This window comes from Chaetodon trifascialis, chromosome 3 (genome assembly GCF_039877785.1).
Source record: "Chaetodon trifascialis isolate fChaTrf1 chromosome 3, fChaTrf1.hap1, whole genome shotgun sequence".
In the NCBI taxonomy this organism is placed as follows: Eukaryota; Metazoa; Chordata; class Actinopteri; order Chaetodontiformes; family Chaetodontidae; genus Chaetodon; species Chaetodon trifascialis.
The window spans coordinates 25,011,894-25,036,507 of record NC_092058.1 but is presented as its reverse complement, the minus strand read 5'-3'; the positions used below and the strand labels follow the sequence as shown (position 1 = coordinate 25,036,507).

Below are 24,614 nucleotides of genomic sequence, written 5' to 3'. Positions count from 1 at the left end.
ATTCAATTATTAAAATTATAATATGAATCATTGTTTGTGCTGTTTTATTTTTCTGTGGCAAAATGTTCTCCAAATATGCATGATCCCTAATTATTAATTATTTTTCAGAATCTGAGCACAGCAGAGTGACACTTCATTCAAAGTCAGTCAATTCAGGGAACTTGGGATCCTAGTATCATTTTGCATCTTCACAATACATGTTTGCATAGCCCATGACCCACTATTAAGTTCAGGTTCGACCTTACAAGGGAAAAAATATGGGTGCCCCTGCAAAAGGCAGGTTTCCTTATGGATCATCTGCATTACTAAAGCTGTGCAGTATACACGTGTCACTTGTTTTCATCCATTCCTGGTCTGATCCTGCACTGATCCATATCTTATCAATAAATCCATGGATCATACTCATATGTCTTTCTCAGGGGGCAGGAGGAGTAAAACATGGAGGCGCGTGTGGCCTTCTGGTCAGAGCTACTGATAAGTTTGGAATAGGGCGCCATCTGGAGGATGGGAGACCTCAGTGTTGCAGGACGTTAAATTATAAACGCTGAAAATTTAAACTGTGCTTTTTCTGAGTTCCCAGGATGTGTTTGTCAGTTTACATGAAGAGTCTTGACAGACAGGACTGTGCACGGCCTGCGGTGTGCAGGATGACTAGTCTGTGCGCGTGTCTCAGAGAAGTGACGTGTGTTAGCGGCTTGTCTGGTGACGTGTCTCTACTGTTCGCTCTTTTCTTACGGAGAGGCTGGATGGAGCCACACTGACTCCACTGAGCACTCAAACTGGTACCAGTAATACGGCAGGAGTCGGCCTAAGGACACCATGGGAAGTACGTGACATTTGTCTCTTGTGTACACGTGTTGAGTGTGGTCTAAAATACTTGCTGTCTTTTAAATCTCTAACGATAATGGACAGAAATCGTTCGTCGGGAAGCTAATTGGCTAACCTTGCTGAGGTTAGGTGGCAAGTTGTAGCTAGCTTGTAACGGGGGCTAATTTGAAGTTTGTGTTCTAAAGAAATGTTGCCTCACTGGGATAAAGTGGAGTTATCGAGATTCGTTCAGCAGTCAGAGGCCACATCTAACATCTTGCTACGTCTCCCTCAGAGGCGTCAAAGCTTCCTGTTTTAAAGCTATTGCTCACTAGTTTTGTGATTGAACGCTGGTTAGCATCGCGCTAACGGTAACAGTCACCGCTAGCTGTATGAAGTGCTCATCTGGCAGAGTTTACTGTAAAGACAGCTGAAAAGGGTTTCTTCTCGGTTTCTCCGTGAGTACCTTAATAGATTTGCAGTTCTCTAAACTGACTAGTCGGGTGCTTTAAATTCATCCAGGTGATTTCAAATCGCTTGCTGTCAAAGTCAGTTTCTGTGATTGACACAGCTGATCAACGCCAAGACAAAACATTCAGCAGCGAGCCCGAGAGCGCTTTAAAAGGACTACACGAAGGATCTTAGTGTCAACCTCGCTCAAGTTTACGTGCTTATTTCCACATATTGCCGAGAAAGTAGTCTGCTTGTGCCTGCACTGACCAGTTGACCGCTGGCAGCTGTTTGGCTGCTGGTTAGTGATGACGTAGCATCGATAACTCCAGATGACATAAAAATCACTGAGCAGAGCTGCAGGCCTTAGGTGTGCTGTAAATGCAATGTTGCTTCTGTCTTTTAACCTGCCAATCTCTTTCTGCAGTTAAATTTTTGGAGGTCATCAAGCCGTTCTGTGCGGTCTTGCCTGAGATTCAGAAACCAGAAAGAAAGGTACGCTTAGGTCTTCAGGCATATTTTACTGCAGTTGCGTGAAGTTGTGTTGTTTCTGCACGGTGCATGTATGAATGGATATGAATGACATTCTGCTCATTTTTTTTACCCCCTCACAGATTCAGTTTAGAGAAAAAGTGCTATGGACGGCCATCACACTATTCATCTTTCTGGTGTGCTGCCAGGTCAGTATCTGCTGATGAAGAGACCGTAAAGACAGCCAACCTACTGGCTCTGTTTTTGGGGATAGTTGTTTGTGACTCTGTTTCATAACTTTTTCTTTCTCTCTTTACAATACAGATCCCTCTCTTTGGCATCATGTCGTCAGACTCAGCAGATCCCTTTTACTGGATGAGAGTAATCCTGGCTTCCAACAGAGGTGCTTGAGTTGCACATGTTACACAGGTTTAATCACCTGGCTTCATGTCTCGTGCAGCCTCAACAAGGAGAAATAGTCCAGCGTTGTTATCAGGCCGCACATAATCTCATTATCACATGATAAGTCAAAGGTCAACAGTCGTAGACCCTTATGCAGTATTTCAGGTACTCCTGCTATTGTTGTACTATCTGATGTTTACAGTGGCACTAATGCTGTTCATTTTGCACCCCCAGGCACTCTGATGGAGTTGGGCATCTCACCAATTGTCACCTCAGGCCTTATCATGCAGCTGCTGGCTGGCGCCAAGATCATTGAAGTGGGAGACACTCCCAAGGACAGAGCCCTCTTCAATGGAGCCCAGAAATGTAGGTTCACGACTCACCGCGTTTGCTATTTTTAGAACTTTTCACATAGCCTTTGAAGCTGTGAATATTTTTTATTTGCTTTGAAGATGGCAGACGCAACACACTCTTCGGTTTTCAGTAACTTCAGTTGTCGCTGTCTCTGCAGAATTGCACAATGCAAATCATTTTTTCTGTCTGTTTGCAGTGTTTGGAATGATCATCACCATTGGACAGGCCATTGTGTATGTTATGACTGGCATGTATGGAGACCCTTCAGAGATGGGTGCTGGGATATGCTTGCTCATCATCATCCAGGTTAATAAACACTCCTGACTGCTGCTCTCTAGCCTAAACTTTGGAAATGTCTGTATTTGCTAAAGTTAATTGTCAATTATTTGCCAGCCAAAACATTTAATTCACAGTCTTTACAGTCATGTCCTGTGTATAGGATAGCAGTATGTCATCCAGCCAGGTCACTTATTGTGTGAAGCACTAAGAGGTTGAATATAAAACATGTTAGCTCTTGTGCAATGTATGTTTTCCCTCATGGTATTTTCTTTTTTGTGGCAAGCAGAGAAATGTGTATGAAATTGAAATCATCTCCCCTCGTGGGATAAGCAGGGATCAGAAAATTCGAACCCTGTTTGATTCGCTCTGACTATCATAATGTTTTGTCGGACACAGCTGGTTGCCTGCCCGAATTGGCTCAATAAAAACCTCCTGTCTGTTTCTTCAGCTGTTCGTTGCAGGTCTGATTGTCTTGCTGCTGGATGAGCTGCTCCAGAAGGGCTATGGTCTGGGCTCGGGTATCTCTCTCTTCATTGCAACCAACATCTGTGAGACAATCGTCTGGAAGGCCTTCAGCCCCACCACTGTCAACACTGGCAGAGGTAAGGGTACTGGGAACGAACGCATTGTAATGTGGATCATAATATTTATCTGTGTTATAATGGCTCATCATCATGTGACTGCTGTTGTTTCTCCAGGTACTGAGTTTGAGGGAGCCATCATTGCTCTCTTCCATCTCCTGGCCACCCGCACGGATAAGGTGCGCGCCCTGAGAGAGGCCTTCTACAGACAGAACCTGCCAAATCTCATGAACCTCATTGCCACCGTCTTTGTGTTTGCAGTGGTCATATACTTCCAGGTGAGCCGGTGACCTCTAAATACAGCCCAGTGTGCCCAATTTGAACTGCAGGGTCTGAAACAATTATCAGCTTACTGATCGTCACACTTTCTCACCTCGCCAGGGCTTCAGGGTGGACCTGCCCATCAAGTCGGCACGCTACCGTGGTCAGTACAACACCTACCCCATCAAACTGTTCTACACCTCGAACATCCCCATCATCCTGCAGTCTGCCCTGGTCTCCAATCTCTACGTCATTTCTCAGATGCTCTCAACACGTTTCAGCGGCAACTTCCTCGTCAACCTCTTGGGAACGTGGTCTGTAAGTACACGGTTGCTTCCCCTCCCACACATCTGGTCTTATTCATTGCAGCATATTTAAGGAGGAAGCAGCTGTATTAAGGAATCTTTTCTTAAAGATGGCACAGGCAGGTTCTGTCATGCACACTCAGCATCTTACCAACAAAATCTTTTTTTTTGTTTAGGACACCACGAGCGGCGGACCTGCTCGGGCCTACCCGGTGGGCGGTCTCTGCTACTACCTGTCTCCTCCAGAGTCATTTGGTTCTGTTCTGGATGACCCGGTTCACGCCGTGATCTACATTGTCTTCATGCTCGGTTCCTGCGCCTTCTTCTCCAAGACCTGGATTGAGGTCTCGGGATCCTCCGCCAAAGATGTAAGTCTGTGTTTGCACAAACTTCTGCCGCTTGTTTTGTGTCGGCTTCACGTGAGGTTAACTTGTGTTTATCACTTTTTGTGTCACAGGTGGCGAAGCAGCTGAAGGAGCAGCAGATGGTCATGAGGGGACACAGAGAGACCTCTATGGTGCATGAGCTCAACAGGTACAAAGCAACAGTCTCAGGTTCCATGTTGGTTGCTTGCAGAATGTGGAAAGTCCTCCTCAGAATATCTATGCATTTCTAATTGATTTACTGTTTGCAGGTACATCCCCACAGCTGCTGCCTTTGGCGGCCTCTGTATAGGAGGACTGTCTGTTATGGCTGACTTCCTGGGTGCTATTGGTTCGGGTACTGGAATCCTCTTGGCTGTGACCATCATCTACCAGTACTTTGAAATCTTTGTGAAGGAGCAGAGCGAAGTGGGCAGCATGGGAGCACTGCTCTTCTAGAAAACACCAACCTTCTGACACACATCAGACACAAAGCATCCACCCCCTGTTATTTTTTTTACCACCTTTGTTTTCCACCATGCATCTCTAGCATGTCAATGCTGAGAAAACTGTTTCAGTTACTCCCAGGGTTGCGCATAGTATTGTGTCTCTTCAGTCCTTTTACTCCAGTAGCTATTACCCATCTCTCTGCAGGCTGCCTAAGTCCCCAATGACTGTCTTATCAGCTGAAGAATGCCTGAAAGCACACAGGTGTGAGGTGCTGTCTTTGACTTACCTCAGGCATTGTTCATTGCAGCACGTTCAAGGAACACAAAGACAGCGACAACATGTTAGTGCTTATTTCAAGCTGAAAGCACTGTGCCTGGACATTTTGGGGGAGTTGAAAGGAAACCATGTCAGGTTCATCAGAGGTAGCGATCATGCTTGCAGTTTGTAGGGACCTACAGTAGGATGTGAAAAGTATAAATAAAATATGCTTGTACTCCTGATAAGATTTCTGGTAATCTCAGACAGGCTGTTGGTGGTTTTTATTTACCTTTATTTTGATATTTTAAATGATGGACTATGTTTATATTCACTCTGGTCTTATGTAGGGCACAGTGTATGTCCTCAGTCTCTGGGTCCTCAAACGCAACTGTTTGTCTGTGTTGTCATGCTCTTTTATTCCCAGACTGAATCGCTGCAAAATACTGCCGAGATGGTCGGGATGAGGGGGGGGTTTGATAGGGACAAAAAGGGGTTTCATTTTGGTTTTTACTTTATGTAACAGACATGATTGTGTTATTAAAAAAACAGGATTTTTTTTTCCAACACACGTGTGTTTTGATTCCTATTGTTTCCTTGTGCTTTCTCGGCATATGGAATGCTATTTATGGGTTAAATAATGAGGATTAACACATGGTAGCAAAAGCAACTGCAACCAAATGGCTTAAAACAAAGTCACAGCAACAAGCTTGGACATAGTTATCAGCTTACACGAGCTGTTGCACTGACATTAGCCTCTAGATATGAGAAAAGTTCATTTCGGTTGCTGAACCTGCACTATTCACTTAAGTCCCACTAGAGGTCACTGTATCACTAAGTTTGAAGACCAACATGTTTCTCATAGTTTTGCTGTTCATACTGCATATGCCCAAACCCCCTACCAGTAATCCTCTCACATTACATTCAATGTTTACAGCAAATGTTGCTTAATAAAGCTTTAATTTCACAATGGAGATAAGACAGATGAAATGTCAAGACCAATCAGAAGTCCAGTTACTTCCAGTTAGTCCAGTCTGCAAACACAATTTCTAATTTAGAGACACTTATTTCTATCACACTTTTTTTGTTTATACTTGTATATACTTACTGATTGTCTACATCATCTATTTTTTTTACTGATGCTGCTGTAATTTGGAATTTCCCCTTGTGGGACTAATAAAGGTATATTGAATTGAATTGAAGTTACCTATGAGAAGAGATCTTCTGATCTGAAAACTGAGAGCCAAACGTCCTCACAAGTTATGAGGCAGCGCAGTACATGATATTAAATTGTGTGATAAGTAACAAAATATTGTATACATACGAACATGCGTACACAAAATACACAACATTTTTATTATGTTATTTTTTTTTACATTTTGGTTTACCATTTTGTCCCAGACTCACTTTTCCCACTCACTTTTCACAAAAACACACCATGTCCCCAGAAGGCTTTGGAAGAGTTCAAATATCCAGGCTGTGTAAAACGGTCCAGGTGTTCAGGTAATCTGTAACAAATTTAGAGCCCAAAAGGTCATGCAAATGTGATAGAACTAGCTAACAGGAGGAAACTTGGTCAAAATTAATATTTATTGTTAAAATGTATTTGTACGTTCAGTTATTTATAACAATTCATAAACAGTGTTTTTTAATCCAACGTTTTTTGTTTGCATCTATTAATATCTAAATTATTGTAAAAATGTTAACGTCTAATCAAAAAAATATATAACATTTTTATGGCGTTTATGAAATATTTCTCTTGATTTATTTATTCATGATTTAAAAATACGCGGTGACGTCACAATAGTGCGCCCACATGTGAGCAGGTCAGAAGGGGTAACGGTGCTGTTGGACGCCGGGTAGCTTGTCAAATGAAATTCTCGCAGTCGACGAGTAATTTCTCTCATACTGGTCATCTTTTACCACGAAGGACGAGGCTCGACGGGCGAAAACAGCGGCAGATATGTCGTACTGCAGGCAAGAGGGTAATTTCCATCTTTTTTAAATTCATTTTCATTCTACGGCAGAGCAATGTCATCGAGCGAGTCACCATGCTAGGCTAGCTAACTTTTAAACAGCGTCAACTTAGCTACGTATATTGCAAAAGCCTAGTTACCTGGCTAGGTGCGAGGAAAGCAAAGCCTCTAGTAATAGTATATGTATATATCTGTGTAATAGCGTATGCCATTGTAGTGACTTAGTAGACTGGTAGCTGCACTATTTTGACGCATTTTGAGTGACAAACTGGGAGCGCTGTCAAACGGCTAACTGTGAGGGAACGGCAGAGCAGGTTAACTCCAGTCAAAGCTACTGGTCTCGTGCGCGCGCATGGATCACTGTCAACCAAATAGTGTAGCTATATTTGTGGTAACGGAAGTAAATTGACATCATACATATTATCCAGGACCAGGTTTTCTGCTTTTAGAATTTGTTATAATTCCTGTTGTTTTTTGCCATTAAAGGTAAAGATCGCATCATCTTTGTGACCAAGGAAGATCATGAGATACCCAGCAACGCTGAGCTCATTGCAGAAGACCCCGATGATCCGTATGAGGAACAAGGTTAGTCATTTAATTTTTGTGGAAAAAAAGTTGACCTGACTTACAAACATTCGTTACTTCATAAAACTGCGCCGTTAACTTGACACTGTCTGGTTTCCTGTTTCTTTAGGTCTGATCCTGCCGAACGGAGACATCAACTGGAACTGCCCGTGCCTGGGCGGCATGGCCAGCGGACCATGTGGCTCTCAGTTCAAAGAGGCCTTCTCCTGCTTCCATTACAGTAAGGAAGAGGTGAAGGGCTCAGAGTGCATCGACAGTTTCCGCAACATGCAGGAGTGCATGCAGAAGTACCCTGAGCTCTATCCTCAGGAGGAAGACAAAGAGACATCCTCCCAAGCAGAGTCCAGCTCTGGTTCTGTCTCTGCCTTACCCCCTGAAAGTGACTCTACCTCAGCCACACCTGAGGCTGCTGCCTCATCTGACAGCACGTCACCAACAGACAACCAGACTGCCAGCTAAACTCAAGCACTTGTTTTTTCGGTTCTTGTTCTCTGAGTGCAAGCACTGCCCAGCGTAGATGACTATCCACGAGGACCTCTAATTGGTCTCTTCTCCTGTTTAAGCCTACGTAGAGGGTTAAGTGATATAGCTCTGACCCTCATGGGCAAGGACCTTGTAAATGCAGAGAAATGTAGTACAAAAGTCTAGGCTGCTTTGTTTTCTGAGCACTCAAAAATCATTGACGAATATGATTTGATGACAACGGGTCAAGCTATGGACTGCAGGGACATGAGCTAAAAGACTCACTTTATATGCAATAGGAATTTAATTTGCTTATTTTCATGTCAAACAGGAGAGTTGCTTGTTAGCAAACTATATGCGTTGTCCTGTTAATATCAACGTGTCAGGAATATCCCTCAGCACTGATCAATCACTGATAATCACATTTAATAGAAATCTTTGGGATTGACCATGACTCAGTCCTGACTTACGTCAACAGTTGAATCCCTTTGCTTTGCATCACTTGAAAGACCAAAACACAGATCATTGGTAAGAGAACCAAGCTGCTGTTACAGTGTATGTCCAGTGAACGTCACATTAACAGTACCAGAGATGTTTTTAACTGTTTGTTGACGTCTTGTGGAAACTACCGGGTGTCCATCTACATCTGCTGCCACATGAACAATGATCGTCATTCTAGTTAATGGACTCTGTGTTTGACCCAGACCACAGTGGTTTGTCACCTTTAACTGTCACTGTATGAATGTCTTTGTTGTCTCAACACTGTCTACACTTTGATGCTGTGGTCACCGTTCAGTGTCATTCAGGCCTTAAAAGACTTTATGGGTGTTTCTCAAACTAGTGTCCAACAATGTCCAGATTAAAATGATGGTCAAACAGCCTCAACTTCCATTTTGTCCTTCTAAATTCGAAACAACAGTCTTCCTGTATGTCAGTTATTTTTCTTTCCGCACATTGAAAGTCTTGAGTTTTATGTAAGCTTTACTCACTAAAATTTGCCAAGATTTACAAGTTGAGGAAAACGTGTCACTGTATACAATCCTGATTCCTAAAAAGTCTGATATAAATAAAACACTGCGATCATTTGCAAGCGAGCTGTGTTTACCGACAGCGGTTTGACAAAGTGTTCCTGAGCCCATGTAGTAACATTCTTTATACAATCATGATTTCACAAAGTGGTGAACCTCTCTCCATCCTCGCCTGTGAACGACTGAGCCTTTCCAGGATGTCCCTTTCATATCCAATCATGATACTATCACCTGTTACCAATCAACCTGTTTACCTGTGGAACGATCCAAACAGGTGTTTTTGGAGCATTCCACATCTTTCCCAGTCTTTAGTTGCTCCTGTCCCAACGTGTTTGAAATGTGTTGCTGCATCAAAATCAGAATAAGTATATACTTACAAAAATCAGTGAGCATTAAATATGTTGTTTTTGGACTGTTTTCAATTGCGTAAATGTCAAAAAGGATTTGCAAACTATCACATTTAGAGCCATCAGTCATAAGCCATTTAAAGAGCTAAAACTAAGAGTGTTGCTTGTTGTATTTCATAGTAAAAAGAGGAATTCAATTTTAAAGCACTGATTAAGAGATTTGTTAGACTGATCTTAACAAATCCATTTTACCAACTTGGAAGTGGATCTGAAATGTGTCTTTTTATCAGCTTTAGTTCTGGTGAAAAACAAATCTTAAATGCAAATCGATCCTTTAATGTCAGTTACAGTTTATTAAATGTGACCACACAGTCATTCATGTCAGTCTCTCCTTTGTGTGGCGCTCCCACACGTAGTGAGTACGACTGATCGTGAGTCAGCTATCTTGTGTCATTTCCCCCTGATGACGCCGTGTTTTGCCAGGTGATTTTCAGTCCTTTTTCTGAAGTGTCCACTGACTCATACATTTCCTTGGGGAATCCTTTGACATGTGTCCTGCCTTTTTGAATCATGATTCATGGACATCCATTCCTCAGGCCCTCTGATATAAGGAGACCTAATCTGGGTGTCCATGGGACTACCACACTCTGCATGGTGACCAGCAGACGGCCTGTCCCCGCCTCCTGTGGGCCTGCCAGCAGGTAATCCATACCTGGTGAAAAAGATAAGACATTGTAAATTGATTCAAAGCTCATTATGAATCCACCCCTTAGGTGTTAGCTTAAATATTCTCCAAGAATGTATGGAGACAAAGTAGAGACACAAGTATTGTTGCTTTGTATCACCATATCTGAATGTGTGAAAACTTGTCTCACCTGGGTTTAGAATAGGACAGGTGCAGCCGCGGCTGGTCCAGGACAGAGGATAGATGCTGATGGTGCCCAGGTAGAGCGCCACCTGGCCTGACTGAAGGACCTTGCGAACTTTGACCTGTACTTCTGCGTGGCTGCCTTTGTCATGAGCAGACAGCACACTGGCCTTGATCACTATCAAAGGTAACACAGAAAGACTGCAGACTGAGAAAGCTATTGGGGGCATCAGCCAAAGTAATCTATGCTTTAAATAATCTATATGTTTAGTTTATCAAGCAAATGAAAATTGCACTTTTTGTCTTACCATAATCATGTTTGGTCTTACAGAGGTCAGACACACTTCTCAGCTTTTTCTCCTTACAGGTACACTTCCCTGTGCACAGACACTGAGTTATGCTCTGATCCACTTTTAGCTCACTGTTGGAAACATCATAATCCCATAATTTTTGCAATGCAGCTGGACGTCACAGGTGATGGGCGACACAGCAGTACCTGTGTAATGCAGAGCAGAGACTGCAAGTTCCTTCGACCACTGTACGTCCTCTTCAAGTGTGAACATGTGATCCAGATCAGGGATTTTTCCACCAATGGGCACATTGAACACCTGGTTATTGGAGTAACTGTAGAGCAATAGAATTGAACCAATAAGGTTGGAGCTGTTAGCTATTAGCCACACTGAATTCAATTTTAACTTCCATGTTGATGTGTAGAGTTTAGCCATGGATTAAACTTATAGCTAACCTGTCCAAGCACTGCCCAGTGGTCGGATCACAGCTGTGAGGACAGGCACAGCGTTTACACCCCTCCTCTCCAAAACCCCAATAACCAGACAAGCAGTGGCTGCAGCCTGTGCCCCCTACACCGGACTTGCAGTGGCACTGCCCACTTCTAGGATGGCACCAGTGTCCGTCCTCTCCAGGACGAGGAGGCATAGAGCCACGTGGATCACACCAGCAGCCTGAGAAACAGATACATGCAGTTCTGTGTGCTGCAGTTTTTCGCAGTGTTTTTTTTGTTTGTTTGTTTGTTACAAATATATGCCAGGAGATGGCGCTACAAGACATTATCATTCAGCTTCATTTTACCCACAAACCTCCCCATCTTTGAATGAATTCCACTGGGATCAAATCAGTTATGAAGGCCTTATGTTTTTAGTTTTGCTTTTCTAACACTAGCCAATCCAACGGCCCTCCTCTGCTCGGTGTCTCTTACGTGTGCAGGCGTGAGGGGAGCTGAGAGGCAGGGATGGGTGGCGGTGGTAGCCGTGGCGACAGCGCTGGCACCTGCGCCCGACAGTGTTGTGTCTGCAGCCGTCACAAACGCCCCCACTGGTGCCACCGGATGAAAGCCATGCCCGCTGAGAGAAGTGACAGCTATCTGCGTGACCGTGACACTGGCACTCTGAAGTGCAGAGAGATGAGAGACACAGTGAGGACATCGGGATGGGCCGCAGAGTGACAGCCAACGGGCAACATGATGACAGGCAAGTCATAAGAGGAGTGTCCACTGATCAAACAGTCGCGCAGTCCTGCTGGTGGTCACTTACTCTGGCATGGGTTGGACTCCCCACTGCTGCTGTTGGCAGGCCTCCACGGGTGATCGTTGTAGAGGGGGGCACACTTCTCACAGTGATCTCCTGCCGTGTGGTGAGTACATAGACACCTGCCAGACACCTGCAAGACACATCTGGAGCTGCTCAGTTACTTCACTTACTTTAGCAGACATACACAATTACACTCACCTGCTGTCTAGATCCATAAATCTAAAATAGTACCAGACAGGTGGTGTAAAGAGTAGATTGAGCTATTTAAAGGCGATTTTCCATCAGTAAGTACATTTTACATCTGGACCTGACATCCTGACACATGTGTTATACAAGGCTGTAATAGAACACAGGCCGAAGTAAAAACTGACAGACACACTTTCTCCCACAGTCTCGTGTATTGTTGTTCTTTGCTGATATACGCCCACACACACGGGAAAGATGACTCACCGTGTTACTGTCCTGTCTTGTGTCTTGGCTGCTGTTGTGTGGTACACACTGCTCAGCATGACCATGGCACAGGCAGGTCCCTCTGGCCAGTAAAGTATAAATAGCATAAGGTGCTGAGGTTGGGCTTTCTGCGGTGGATGTGGAGGTCGGAGCTGAGGCTATGGGGCTTGTTATTTCTGCAGAGGGATTGTCCAGGGGTGCTGGACAGGTCTGAGGTTTTAGCAGTCTGATGCGGAGGTTAGTGAGAGTGAGGCGAGCGAGGGCCTCTGGGCTGTAAGCATCCAGTGTTTTAGCACTGCTGGGGTCTAGTGTTCGTAAAATGACCTGGAAGGTGAAGCAGAGCACAAGTCAGAAATCAATCAAATGTGGGTCTGCTAAAAGATAATCTTTTTGCATATTCTCTTACCTCCCCCCCACTGCAGGGTGTAGCACTGGTGTAACGGGAAGTACACAGAGAGCCTGGTTGAATGAAATCATCAGTCAAACCAAACTCCATGCTGCAATTGTGTGCAAAGAGCTTAAGTGCTTCCCAGGTCTTTCCGAAGTCGGCTGAACGTTCAATGGCCATGGCAGCAGGTCGAGGAGACCTGAACACCAAAACCACGTGGGTCAGACAGAACTGCGTTTCCAGGTCCAACCGGATCTCATCCTGTTGTCCCTGCATTGCAGCCCCTGCACCTGATGCCCACCAGGTATCCGGATGCAAGAAAGGGTCGTCAGTCATGTGAGCAGATGGGTGCGAGTCCTCGGAGCAGAGGTGGGGGGTCACAGGAGGATGGGGGCAAGGGCTGTGGCTAAAGGAGCTTGAGAGCGTGAGGAGGGTCCTGCCACTAGCCAGGTTCCCTATGGGTGGACTACAAGCATGGTCCACACATCTGGAAACTGACACAGAGGTGATGGAGAGTCAGACTCTTATGACATTATTCAGTGTTGAGATAATACAGGCATTCAGATCAGTGCGTTCACAGTTTCTGTCTGCTGCCAGAAACATCTTCAAAAAAAACCAAAAAGCACTTTCCATCACTGACATCATGGACAAATCTCAAGTCCTCTTCATTGTGCTTTCCATGAATATTTAATTTGCCTGACCATTGGGCCATTGCTGCTTGCTCTGATGTGACACAGAATCCTGCTCCTTCTCCCTTGGACAGCGCTCTCAGGTTACATGTAATGGCAAGAAGGCAGTGGACTATCCAATTAATCAGCAGCAGCTATAGCGTTTACTTTTAGGACAGCAAAAACTAAGCAAATAAAATGTCACCTGCAAATGAAGAACCATGTAAGACATCATTAGGTCATCAATTTCATGGACTTTTAATGCTGATGAGTCGTCATAACTGTCTACTCAGTCAATAAGGGGAAAACAAGAAGTTTAGCCACACTGACGCAACTGATGGAGATAACAGCATCAACAGCAACACACATGATGATGCACCTCACCTGCTTCGCTCCTCGTCGAAACCCAAAACAGCCAACAGAGCGCCACCAGCATCTGATGTCGACCTTTGCCAGGCATACTAAACACACTCATCCCCATTTCTGCTCCGTTTACAGCATACATGTTGCGATAAACGCCTTCCAGCAGAGATTAGTCCCAACATTATGCGGAGTCTATCGAACGGACAAGCGCATTTCCCTGCCAATTACGCAATGCGCAAAGCGTCCAGACCAGAGTATTTTTCCAAAGTCCTCCAAGGAGCAATGTTGAGAAGATCCTTCATAAAGTTCAAAGCATCTTCAGGAACAGCCAGCGCACCTCTCTGACTGACGTGGATCGCGCGCCACCGTTGCAGCAAAATATGGATCATTGGTTATTCCAAGACTGAACGCTCCACATTTGACATAACAACGCAACGTTACTAGTTTCCATCTGACAGATGTTTGTCTTTATCCGTTTTGCGTAATAAAAGGTGCCAGCATGTGTGTGTGTGTGTGTGTGTGTGTGTGTGTGTGTGTGTGTGTGTGTGTGTGTGTGTGTGTGTGTGTGTGTGTGTTTTAGCCTAAACGAAAACGAGAAGCGCCCATTTTCTACGCTAATTAATCCATGTCATGTAAATGTTTCCAGTAATTCACAGCCGACCGGAGGGCTCCGTGTCCCAGACTGGTCAGCGCTCTACGCTTTTACGCACTGGAGAGGAGTGTGCGCTCTTTTTATCCATGGTCCTCCCCGCCCACACACACACACACACACACACACACACACACACACACACACACACACACAGAGTGAAAAGTACTGCGCCAACAACAGTAAACCAAAGCTGCTCTGGATAGAGAAGCTGTATTTTCTCTCCACACCGGTCGACTTTCATCCACAGGGATTCTCCAAAAGATCGCGCGCACTGAGGACGGACCTGCCTTGCACGGGCAGCGGTTAATGTGAACCAGCCGCACAGCTCATACCAGCCAAACCAGGTCCCTCCACTAACCTGGGCCTCGTAACAAGGCGAGGAAATTAGTTTATCTGCCTCTTCCCTCCCGTTTTTTCAACTGCAGTAATTCCGAGTTACAGGTCTCTTTGAAGTCTGGCAGGAAGAAACCTGAGAAGGGAGACAAAAATAGTCCTCGGTGCAGTTATTTGCAGCTTGATGGCGCATTGTGGCACCGAAAGAATCAGACAGCCTGGAGTATAATGCAAATGACAAGGACAAGAAGAAGGCCTTTTTCTCATCGAGCTGCCTGACTGGAGGGAAGACTCTTCTTCATTCTTCATTATAACACTGGAAAATAAACACATGGTCTGATGACAGTCCCTATTAAATTCTTCTTAACCACACATACATCAGGTCCTTTACTGAGCCTGATGTGTTGCTCCCCCTTCTGAGTTAGGAGAATCAGCGCCACCTCTTTTCAGGTTTATGGCTCTACTTCAAATACGGGAGGCTCAGAAAATTGGAATAGACGCACAGAATTGGATTAGTTTCCATAAATGTCTTTAATGCCATACAAATTGTTTACAGACCCGCCTGCTTGCTTTCCCCAGTGTGGAGAGCTGAAACAGAATCACTAACGAATGACATATGGGCCAATGATAATGATGTGTGTTACTCGTTTGTACTGACAGAGAATATGATTTTATGTTGAATGAGGAGCAGCCAGGATTGGTTACTCACACCAGCTCGTCACAGTCATCAGTTCTTCGTAATCTGACGTTTTGTCATCTGATGTTGACTGTTAAAGATTTGATCCCCTTTTCCACAGTCTCTCAATTCATATATCACCTAATCTCTATCTGTTGTACATTTGTCTTCGTTTACCCCTCGCTGTCTTTCCTTTCATCTCTTTGTCCTCTTGCTCTGCACTCCAACACCAGCTACAGTGTCTGGCAGGCCTCCACACAATAAAACCCAGAGGCGCTCCATCTTCTCTCATCTCACAGTTTCTCCTTTCGTCTCACTCCAATGGTGCAGTATATGCTAAGAATAGCTTTATAGGAGATTAGGGTAATGCAGTTTATGAGGGATTAGCTGTTATCTGGTGATGTTAGTAGCATACAGACATAGTTTCTGGCTGCTTTGGACACATTGAGAGTCAGTTCTGGCTCACATGGAAATGAGATTCCCATCTATTCACAGGGTGCAGGATGGAATGACCTGTTTGCATGTATATGTTTAAGGAGGAGGGACAATTGATAAAACATAGAGTCAAATCATCAATGTGGTCCAGCTGTGGTTTGGCTTTCACTGACGCAATCGGGCTGGTTATGGAAGCACTTCATCCTGTATCTGACTCTTGCATAGGCAGCAAAACTGCAGGATTCAGTAAATGTAACTCACTGAGGTTTGAGGTCAAGGTTTGCAGCAGAGCCATAAACCATTTTAAGAGCAGCCAGTACAAGTGCAAGTAAACTATATTTGGTTGCTCATTTTGCCTTCAAAATGCAAAACACATTGCATTCTTAATTGACTAAATTCTAATTAAGGGTAATTTTTGGCGATACAGGAATGCAGAACCGCCCACATCCAATAAAGTGCTTGTTTAGAGCGTGAGCGTAAACAGCAGAATCCACACCACAGTTCTCAACATGTGTTACATTCCCAGTGGTGAGAGAAAAATGTCCACTTCTTTTTTGCCTTCTAGTTCCTTTCAGCAAATACATTCTCTAAATGTTCAGTATGTAACTTCCTCATGGCCCCCAGCTGTGAGAGGTCAAATACCAGCCAGGAAAGGTCACAAGGATCTCCTACCTGCCCCACCAATGCCTCTCTAATTGCTCCTCTTTCTCTCATTTACAGGGCTTAATGGGGGCTGGGGGTTAGTGAGCTGGGGTCAGAAGAACAGGGACTCCCCTTTCCCGCCCTTATAATCCTCAGTGTTTGTCCAGGCTTCTCATATCATGTGTGTGCTGAGCACAGTGTCAGTCCACGCTTTGCCATCTCCTTCTCCCTCCATGTCTTCTCTCAGTATTGGCTCTCTACACATCAGCTCATATGTTCTTCCAGCGATGACGAGGATTAAGCTGCTTCCTTACGTGACTTTACGACATTAAAGCCTCACAGGCCAGCATGATCAGGCCTTGGTTTGTTTATCCAAACAGTGCATCTTTTCATGTGGATTTGGAAACGATCAAGTTTCTGCCAGTCTCAATTCAAATGTGTCTCAGTTTGTTATGGTATTTTTGTTATGGATACAGCGGCACACACAGTAGGATCTCGTATGACGTTATCCACTAGCCACAAGAGCAACCAGTAAGTGCCATGGTTAATAGGGTATGCTTGAGTTAAGCACTGAGGTCAGAGTTAATGATCCTGTTGACTCTTTGAAGAAAGTCATAGCTTTTACAATAGTACACAGCACTGATGTCTGATATATGGATCCAAGAGAGACAGTTGCACTCTCAAATCATACGAGGGACCATTCTTAAGCACTTAACGCTGAAGCCTGTCAGTTGACACAGTTTGAAGTTTAAAGGTCAAGGTGATAGGTCAACCGCAAAAGTCTATAGTTCAAGTCCAATAAAACCAATAAACTCTATTTCTTTGGGCTAGTTTGAGTTGCTTCCATTAATCATCACTGTGAGCATGATAATTGGTGTGGACAGCTTACAAAGAAAGTGTCCTCACTGCTGATGTTTGCTATGATCCTCATGTCATGGAGGGCTTTTTAATAACCCTCAAAGAGACAGTTTAAAGTTAATCTGTTAACATGTGCACACACACCCCCACCTCATGTGTGAGTATGTGCTAGCATGATAGGTTTAGATTGCATGTTGCCTCTCTGCTCTTTGATGTGAGAGGATGAATGATGCAGATTAAACTGTCAGACCAGAAACTGATAGAAGCCATATGAGGCAGGATGACAAACTAAGGCCTCTGTGAAGCGCTCGGGCTGCTTGCCAAACCAATAATGTGTGCATCTGTGAGTGTGTGTGTGTGTGTGGATTTGTGTGTATTTATTCATGGAAGAGTTATGGTCATATAATCTCACATATGTGTATGTGACAGGGAAATATGTGGAGTCATTTATTATTTAATTCTTAACAAGGTGGGATGAATGGCTTCAGCTGAGCGGCGATGACATATTTATAGCTGAAACTTCTGTTTAATATTGGACAAGAAATTAACCCCTCACCCACAACGCACTTTCAACCACACACTCATACTACAGGACCTGCCAGTCTTGTGACCCTATCTGACTTCTTTATGTCTGTTTATGATGTTATCAACTAAAAAAGCTCAAGATTTACTTTTGTGCATCACCGACTCACTTACATAAACACATTGTCACTCTGACACACAAGCACATGCACAGGCACTACTTCTTGATAACTCTTTCTTGGCTTTCCATCGCCCACCCACATAAACAAACTGGAATGCCAGCACACACATTGGTTTTCTCCCACAAAAACACACACAGACATGTGTTACAGATTCCACTCACTGCTTTCTTATTCTTCCAGCTCATATTGGCACACCCACTTAAATAAAGCATGGGCTCTTGGCTTACATAACAAACTGTCTCAAAGAACTTCAACGGATTCAAAGGAACTGGAGTCTGGCACTTTAAAAAGTGACATAAAAAAGGGTGAACAGCTTACCAGCATCACGTGTGGTTGGGGCAGAGGTCAGCGTGGTGAGGCTGGCATAAATATTGGACACTGATTGGAGGTCACTCAGATGTAGGACGTCAAAAAACATAATATTTATGCTCACATGAAAACAAACAGTTTCAGTTCTTCATCACTGAGATTCTTCCACTCAGTTGAATATTTTTATGACCAGTGCTGTCTGACTTTGGTTCCCCTCCTAAAAGTCACACTGAGAAATGGAGCAAATGAGAGAAAAAATCAAATGCAGCTGTTTGAGGTCCTCGGCCACAGGTTGTGGGTTCCAGTCTGTCTCTCATGTCTGGCCACTTTGCTGCTTTGAGGCCCTTCTTCATCTCATTAAAAAAGTCTTTATTGGCATGCCAGGAGTCCACCTGTGAGTCACCCAAGCCATGACGGCAACTTCAATGTATAGCCAGGCGCAAGAGTCACAGTTAAACAACAGCACCTCACATGACCGGACAAAGTCAAAAATTAAGTCTGCATGGAGGCGACCTCATACGTGTGTTTCCAGTGTCTGCTTTGCTCTTGTAAAAGGCGCTGCCTCAAAACACCGCGGTGTTAACGTGACATTTGCTGCCCCCATGGTGGTTCTGTTTCATCTATGAACTGACACCAGTGACATTCATTGACCACAGTGTTGTTGTCACTCGGATCAGATACCCTTTAAAAGAGAAAAAGTGCTTTGAAAATGGGGTGCAGTTATGGGTATTAGGTTGTAACTGGTTGGTGTAAATGATTCTTACAGTGTGTTCAAGAGTTGTATTTGTTCCTAGCTCCATAGTGTCAATTTGTAAATCAGGAGGAAGACTTCATAGCCCAGTGGCAAATGCTCCCTGCATGCTTTTCTTATGACATAACTAAGCAAAATTACAATCTATTCTCAAGAAAGCCAATTGAGATTTTATTGGAAACTGCAGCCTGTCTTTGTGTTTCCATTCCTGTGTGCAAATGCAAAAACAAAATCGCACTGCAAGTTCAGGGTGTGTCCACATTTGTGGTTGGATTGTGGGTTTCTGCAGGAGAAAAGAGGTATGTGGGAATATGTGGACTGCTAAGCCCCCTGGCTTGCCCAACAATGTGACAGTAAGGGGGCTCTAGCCAGTGTTTGATGCTATCAGCCAACATCTGGCACTCAGGAGGAGCTAAAGTTAGCAACACATGCTGATGTCATTAGCGTAAAATAGGAGTTATATTCACAAAGGCATGACCCTCACAACATCCCAATACTGTAAAAGCAGGAGAGAGGGAGGAAGAGGAGTGAATGAATGACATGAGGATTTTAGGATGAAGAGGGGAGAGGATGGATTATACATCTGGGATGATTATGGAAGGGAGTGATATTGATGTTCTTAAACGATTGATGTTGAGCCAGATCTTTCATGTCAGCATATATCTGCTGCTGGACTGTGTGAGAGAGAAGTGGGAAATATACGAGTACAGGGTGGATCAAAGCTGTAACAAAGCTTGTTAGGCTTTAATCAGTTCCAATCACCCAGAGCCACTGGCCACATCTGTCCAATCAAGTCCCTTCAGCATGGTGGGTCCTGGCTGCAGAGATGACTATAGCACTGCCAACCAAACATTGGTTGGCGACTGTTTTGAGGACCACCATCTCATCAGAGACTTGTGGTTCTCGTGAGGTTTTCTTTGGAACCTCTCCGGCCCGGATCTCCTCACTCATTTAATCAATACCATTAGACATGTGCTAATAATTAATAGACAGCTGTGGTCAGGATGCTTTGACCGCTGAGGCCACTCTGATATGATAATGTCATCATTAGATGTGGGTTATTTAGACCCTTGGGGAAGTCTTTCATTTGGTTTGGGCTCCCTCTTTGAATGAGCTCATTGCTTTGAGACTGAGCTCCATTGAGAAGAAGGCAATGAAGCGGAAGGCCTCTTACCAAACATTTCAACAGGCCAATCTAGAGTAACAACCGCTGCACAGAATTGGAATATCCATAGCATCCATATCAAGTCACTCTGTGTATTTGACCTTTGTACTTTGGTTCCACTGGACTGGTTCACAAAGCTGAGTACAGTGATGTTCAGTCACCTCTGAGCCCCTGCCCCCATGATCCCAGCCACAGGCTCCTTTTCATGCAGACTGCACGTCTTCAGCTATTCTCTGGTCCCCTCTTGACCTTAATTTATCCCTATCTGTGTGGCAGCATGTCCTGTGAAAGCAACACGTGAGGGCTCAGACGCATGAGACATTTGTGCTTGGCTACCCAATCTCAGGCTGCACTGATGAGTTTCAACTGAAGAGGCCATGGGAAGGAGCAGGGGCCGCAGTGCATGATGCATGTGATCTGCCATGGGAAACAGATGAGGTTATGATGCCCTTGTGACCCAGGAGTGTGGTGATCGCACGGGTCAGTGGGGTTTTCCCCCTTGTGGACGCATTGAAGCTGTCATGTCATGGGTGTAAGGAAAAGATGGAGGAAATTTGCACACAGGAAAGTGTGCATTCCAATCAAATTCCATTAGCTTATCATTACTGCCATTACCATCACTATCTTCAGAACAGTGTCAAATGACATTTCTGTGGTGGTTATGTACATTTACTCAAGGTTTTGAGTACCAATCTCACACACACACACACACACACACACACACACACACACACACACACACACACACACACACACACACACACACACACACACACACACACACACACACACACACAGTATGTATATGTATTCTGCTGCTTTCAGATTCACAGCTGCTTATCCAACAGTTATTCATCTGTTTGCATTAGATCGATTTTGGGAGTGGTTTGGCTGAGAAATGGTCCTACTCAATGAAAAACAATACAGAAAACAGTGATTTTTCAAACTCACAATTTACTCATGAATGTCTCCATCTATTTAATACTACACTTTAATCACGTCGTCCATCCTGCCTGGCCTTCTTATTTCACTCCATGTTTTTCTTCCCTTGCCAGATAGAAGAGAAGTGTGAAGATCTTTCACTTAAGCAACACTAAATAAAAAGACTGATAAAATCTTTAGGTATGTAACAGCAAAATGTGGCATTTTTTAGGTACAAAAGTTATTATTGATATTATTATGCAGCAAAATAGCTCATACACGAACTATTTCATATAACCTAATGATTACTGATGAATGACTGTTTAAAAACATTTCCATGGTGTAGCTGATGGAGTTATAGGCTATTATGAGCCAAAATGAACAGGTGTTGGGTAGTTTCATCCATAACGTTACATTCCTGCGTTACGTTCCTTCCCTTCTTCCATCCTGTCCCCGTCTTTTTGTCCTTTTCTTTTCGTTGCTTTGCGTTTGTGTTCATAGAAGAGCTATTTAAAAAGCTCTCTTTGGTGAAATGTGTTTCAGACTGTCACAGAGCATCAATGTTGCCGCTCTGCTCTCTGCCGCACGGGCGGTGCGACGTGTCTCCATGACAACCGTTGCCGCGTCCAACACTTGATTGCCGATAGTTAACTTCCACAAGGAAGCTGAGATTTCAAAGTTCAGCTCGCCAATATTTGACATTTGGACCGCTACAACTGGTAGTTAAGTTTAAACAAGGTATGTCAAAATTCGTGTTTTCTGCTTTTTAAAAAACGGATGAGCAAACATTACGTACTTGTTAGTTTAACGGGACCCTTTTCAGACAAGTGCTTTGGAATGAGTTAAATGTTGTTTGCTAGCTAACGGTCGCTAACTAACTAGCTTAACCTACGGTTTTGTAGCCTGTATTTGGGGAGCTCATTCTGCAGGATTAGTTGTTGTCGGCAGGAGCGGGTGGATGTTTCTAATTTCCTGTTCCTTTTTGAAATATAAGACAGTGAAGTTGAACGCTCCTGGATCAGACACATACATTTTCATCTACATTTTTCATGTGACGTTAACGCCAGCTAAAGCATGTTGAGGCAGTAGTCAAAACAGTCCAGGTTACTTTACGTAGGAAGCAGGATTGAATCCAAGATTCATTTTTACACACATAAACCGTTTTTTGTTGTTGTTTTTTTTCTGCTAGAAGATGGAAGGGAAAATTTTCCCTGGTTTTGGTGTACTGGTGCCTCACCCCCCCAGCAAACCTCCAGATCCCAAACCTCCAGCTCTGAGTCACAAGTGCAAACTCCCTCCAATCAGAAAATGCTCTGTGAATCAAGAAAGGGGCATCTACTCAGAACTGATCACACCAGTCAAGTTCCAGGTAAAAGCACTCATGCAAACCAGAAGTCTTCAAAGTCTGATGGCCATTCTATCTATCTATCTATCTATCTATCTATCTATCTATCTATCTATCTATCTATCTATCTATCTATCTATCTATCTATCTATCTATGTGTATATACATACATACATACATACATACACGCACACACACACACACACACACACACACACACACACACACACACACACACACACACACACACACACACACACACACATACATACTTTTTTTTTTTTAAACAAAATACTGAGCTTCTGTAATGCTCTGACCCAAACAAAGAGTAACTGTTTATTGATTAGTCTTGTACAGTGGGACATGAAATCCAGCAAAGGTCACAGGGCCAATCCATCCTCGAGGTCAGGGATGTCAACATAACAAAAGGTGAGATTCTGTACTACATGACATTTTTAGGCATGTGAGCGTTTTAAGTCTTCATTTGTGATATGCCAGCTATACATTTATAAGAAGAGCATATTGTGCTCCTCTAAAATACAACATTTTATATGCCATGTGTAAAATCTTTGTCCTCCTGTGCTGTTTTCCTAGGTACAGCCTTCAAGACTCCATCTGACCGGTGTAAACTTGTTGAAAAGGCTGTGAGCCCTGGACCTGCCTCACAGCTATCACAAACGTCTTACTTCTGCCGAGGTGGAGATACACCCAAGGTCCAGATGCCCTACCAAACCATTCCTGGCCAGATCCCCCGCAAATTAAAGATAGAGAGGTGTGTACTGTCTGCGTGCACTGTGTAAGCAAGGCAGAAAAGGACACTTCATCTAGTGCTGTGGAGCTTTCTTTTCTTTGCATTTACTGTAGTGAGTGTATTCTACATACTGTAAGGCCAGATTCACTGCTCACATATGAGTAAGACATAAGTTCATATCAAGTAATTATTAAGTCATTTTCTCTTACTGTACATTGCTTGGTTTAGTGAGGTCGATAAATTGGTTTATTTTAACTCCCTGCTGTTAAGACTGACATAATGTTTTCTTATAGATGTCGAAGGGAATACTTGAGTTTAAACTTTGAACAGCTCCTGGCAGAAAAAGGCATACACTCTAATCTCCTAATACCAAGACATCAGAGCAGTAGTGATGAGCCTGTGACTACACCAGACAATCCTGTGTCACCCTATCTTCCTCTGGAGGTGAGTGTGCTGCTGCTGCTGCTGCTGCTGCAATCTTTTCTGTGCTATTTGGGTTCCTAATTACCATGACATCCCATATTTTGGGGGCATGGCACCTCATCTTTCCTGTGTGTCTCCCTTAGATATTTGACAATGAGGAATATGACTGTCTGACACCAGAAGACTGGCTTGCCTTGGGTTATGCTGAACGATCACCTGAACGAAGACCTCTTCCTGCAAAAGCCCTGCTGCCTACAGATGACAAGATTCCTTCTGGTAAAATGTCCTCAATATACTATAAATATACTACTGTATGTAAACAGTAGATAGACATTCTTTCTGTTCTTTGATGGTTACTCTCTTTTTTCACTTTCGAAGAGGACCCAAAAAGCTCCTCCCTGGAGTACAGCTGGCATTTAGTTGGGGTTCTTGACTATAGTAAGGAGAAATGCCAGTACCAGGTACAGAAGGTTCACCAAAACACCAGCCTGACGGATGAAGAAGGAAATACTATTCTAAATGAAGAACACAAAAAGAGTAAATCTCCTGGTTTGTTTTTATGTCTTTGCACTTTGATGACACAGTATTGTTTCCTTTTGAGGCTGTCACCCTCTGTTTGTCACACTGACCAAGCATGCCTTCCATCTCGCTCTGTTTACTCAGGGGTGAACACTGTGCTAGTAGGTACCAAGTACTGGGTACCCAGGATCAGACTGTTATTCAATGCTGAGGACCCACGTGTCTTTGTTGAATGGATCCAGTTTGCCCTGCAATGGAGGGAGAACACAGAGGCTCTGCTTCTGTACCACTTGTCTGTGGACTGCATGCCCATCTGGAGGGGAACACCATCTCTTGACACCCACAGTCTCCAGCGTATCAAAAAACGTGCCCTTTCAGCCCCTGGGCTCAGGCTGAAAATGTGAGTATTGTCAGTGTCATATTAATGCTGCCATGTTTCCTATTTATAGTAGATCCCTCTGTGCTGAAATG

General features: G+C 43.9%; 4 protein-coding genes across 4 annotated transcripts in view; 3 read left to right on the top strand and 1 right to left on the bottom strand.

Moving 5' to 3' along the window:
* The first annotated feature begins 692 nt into the window (after window positions 1–692).
* On the top strand, window positions 693–6,172 carry LOC139329150 (protein transport protein Sec61 subunit alpha-like 1). The gene is made up of 12 exons (XM_070959316.1): window positions 693–826; window positions 1,685–1,752; window positions 1,872–1,937; window positions 2,053–2,131; window positions 2,365–2,496; window positions 2,681–2,790; window positions 3,212–3,365; window positions 3,462–3,622; window positions 3,726–3,923; window positions 4,087–4,278; window positions 4,368–4,444; window positions 4,545–6,172. Exons 1-12 carry the CDS (start codon window positions 820–822, stop codon window positions 4,729–4,731), a joined length of 1,431 nt encoding a protein of 476 aa, XP_070815417.1. The 5' UTR covers window positions 693–819; the 3' UTR covers window positions 4,732–6,172.
* Window positions 6,173–6,797: 625 nt separating this feature from the next.
* On the top strand, window positions 6,798–9,132 carry chchd4a (coiled-coil-helix-coiled-coil-helix domain containing 4a). The gene is made up of 3 exons (XM_070959649.1): window positions 6,798–6,962; window positions 7,440–7,538; window positions 7,648–9,132. The coding sequence occupies exons 1-3, from the start codon at window positions 6,941–6,943 to the stop codon at window positions 7,995–7,997; spliced, it is 471 nt and encodes a 156-aa protein (XP_070815750.1). The 5' UTR covers window positions 6,798–6,940; the 3' UTR covers window positions 7,998–9,132.
* On the bottom strand, window positions 8,973–14,427 carry LOC139329359 (netrin-4). Its single transcript, XM_070959648.1, has 10 exons — window positions 13,681–14,427; window positions 12,647–13,122; window positions 12,241–12,564; window positions 11,794–11,920; window positions 11,460–11,648; window positions 10,989–11,205; window positions 10,740–10,867; window positions 10,552–10,620; window positions 10,251–10,421; window positions 8,973–10,087 (listed from the first exon to the last, which is right to left on the bottom strand). The coding sequence occupies exons 1-10, from the start codon at window positions 13,799–13,801 to the stop codon at window positions 9,951–9,953; spliced, it is 1,959 nt and encodes a 652-aa protein (XP_070815749.1). The 5' UTR covers window positions 13,802–14,427; the 3' UTR covers window positions 8,973–9,950.
* Window positions 14,428–21,712: 7,285 nt separating this feature from the next.
* dnah1 (dynein, axonemal, heavy chain 1) overlaps window positions 21,713–24,614 on the top strand; it is a 30,789-nt gene continuing 27,887 nt past the window's right edge. Inside the window, 8 exon segments of the mRNA XM_070958532.1 lie at window positions 21,713–21,751; window positions 22,298–22,474; window positions 22,798–22,879; window positions 23,045–23,222; window positions 23,495–23,645; window positions 23,768–23,900; window positions 24,003–24,173; window positions 24,288–24,543. Coding sequence (XP_070814633.1) covers window positions 21,713–21,751; window positions 22,298–22,474; window positions 22,798–22,879; window positions 23,045–23,222; window positions 23,495–23,645; window positions 23,768–23,900; window positions 24,003–24,173; window positions 24,288–24,543 — 1,187 coding nt within the window.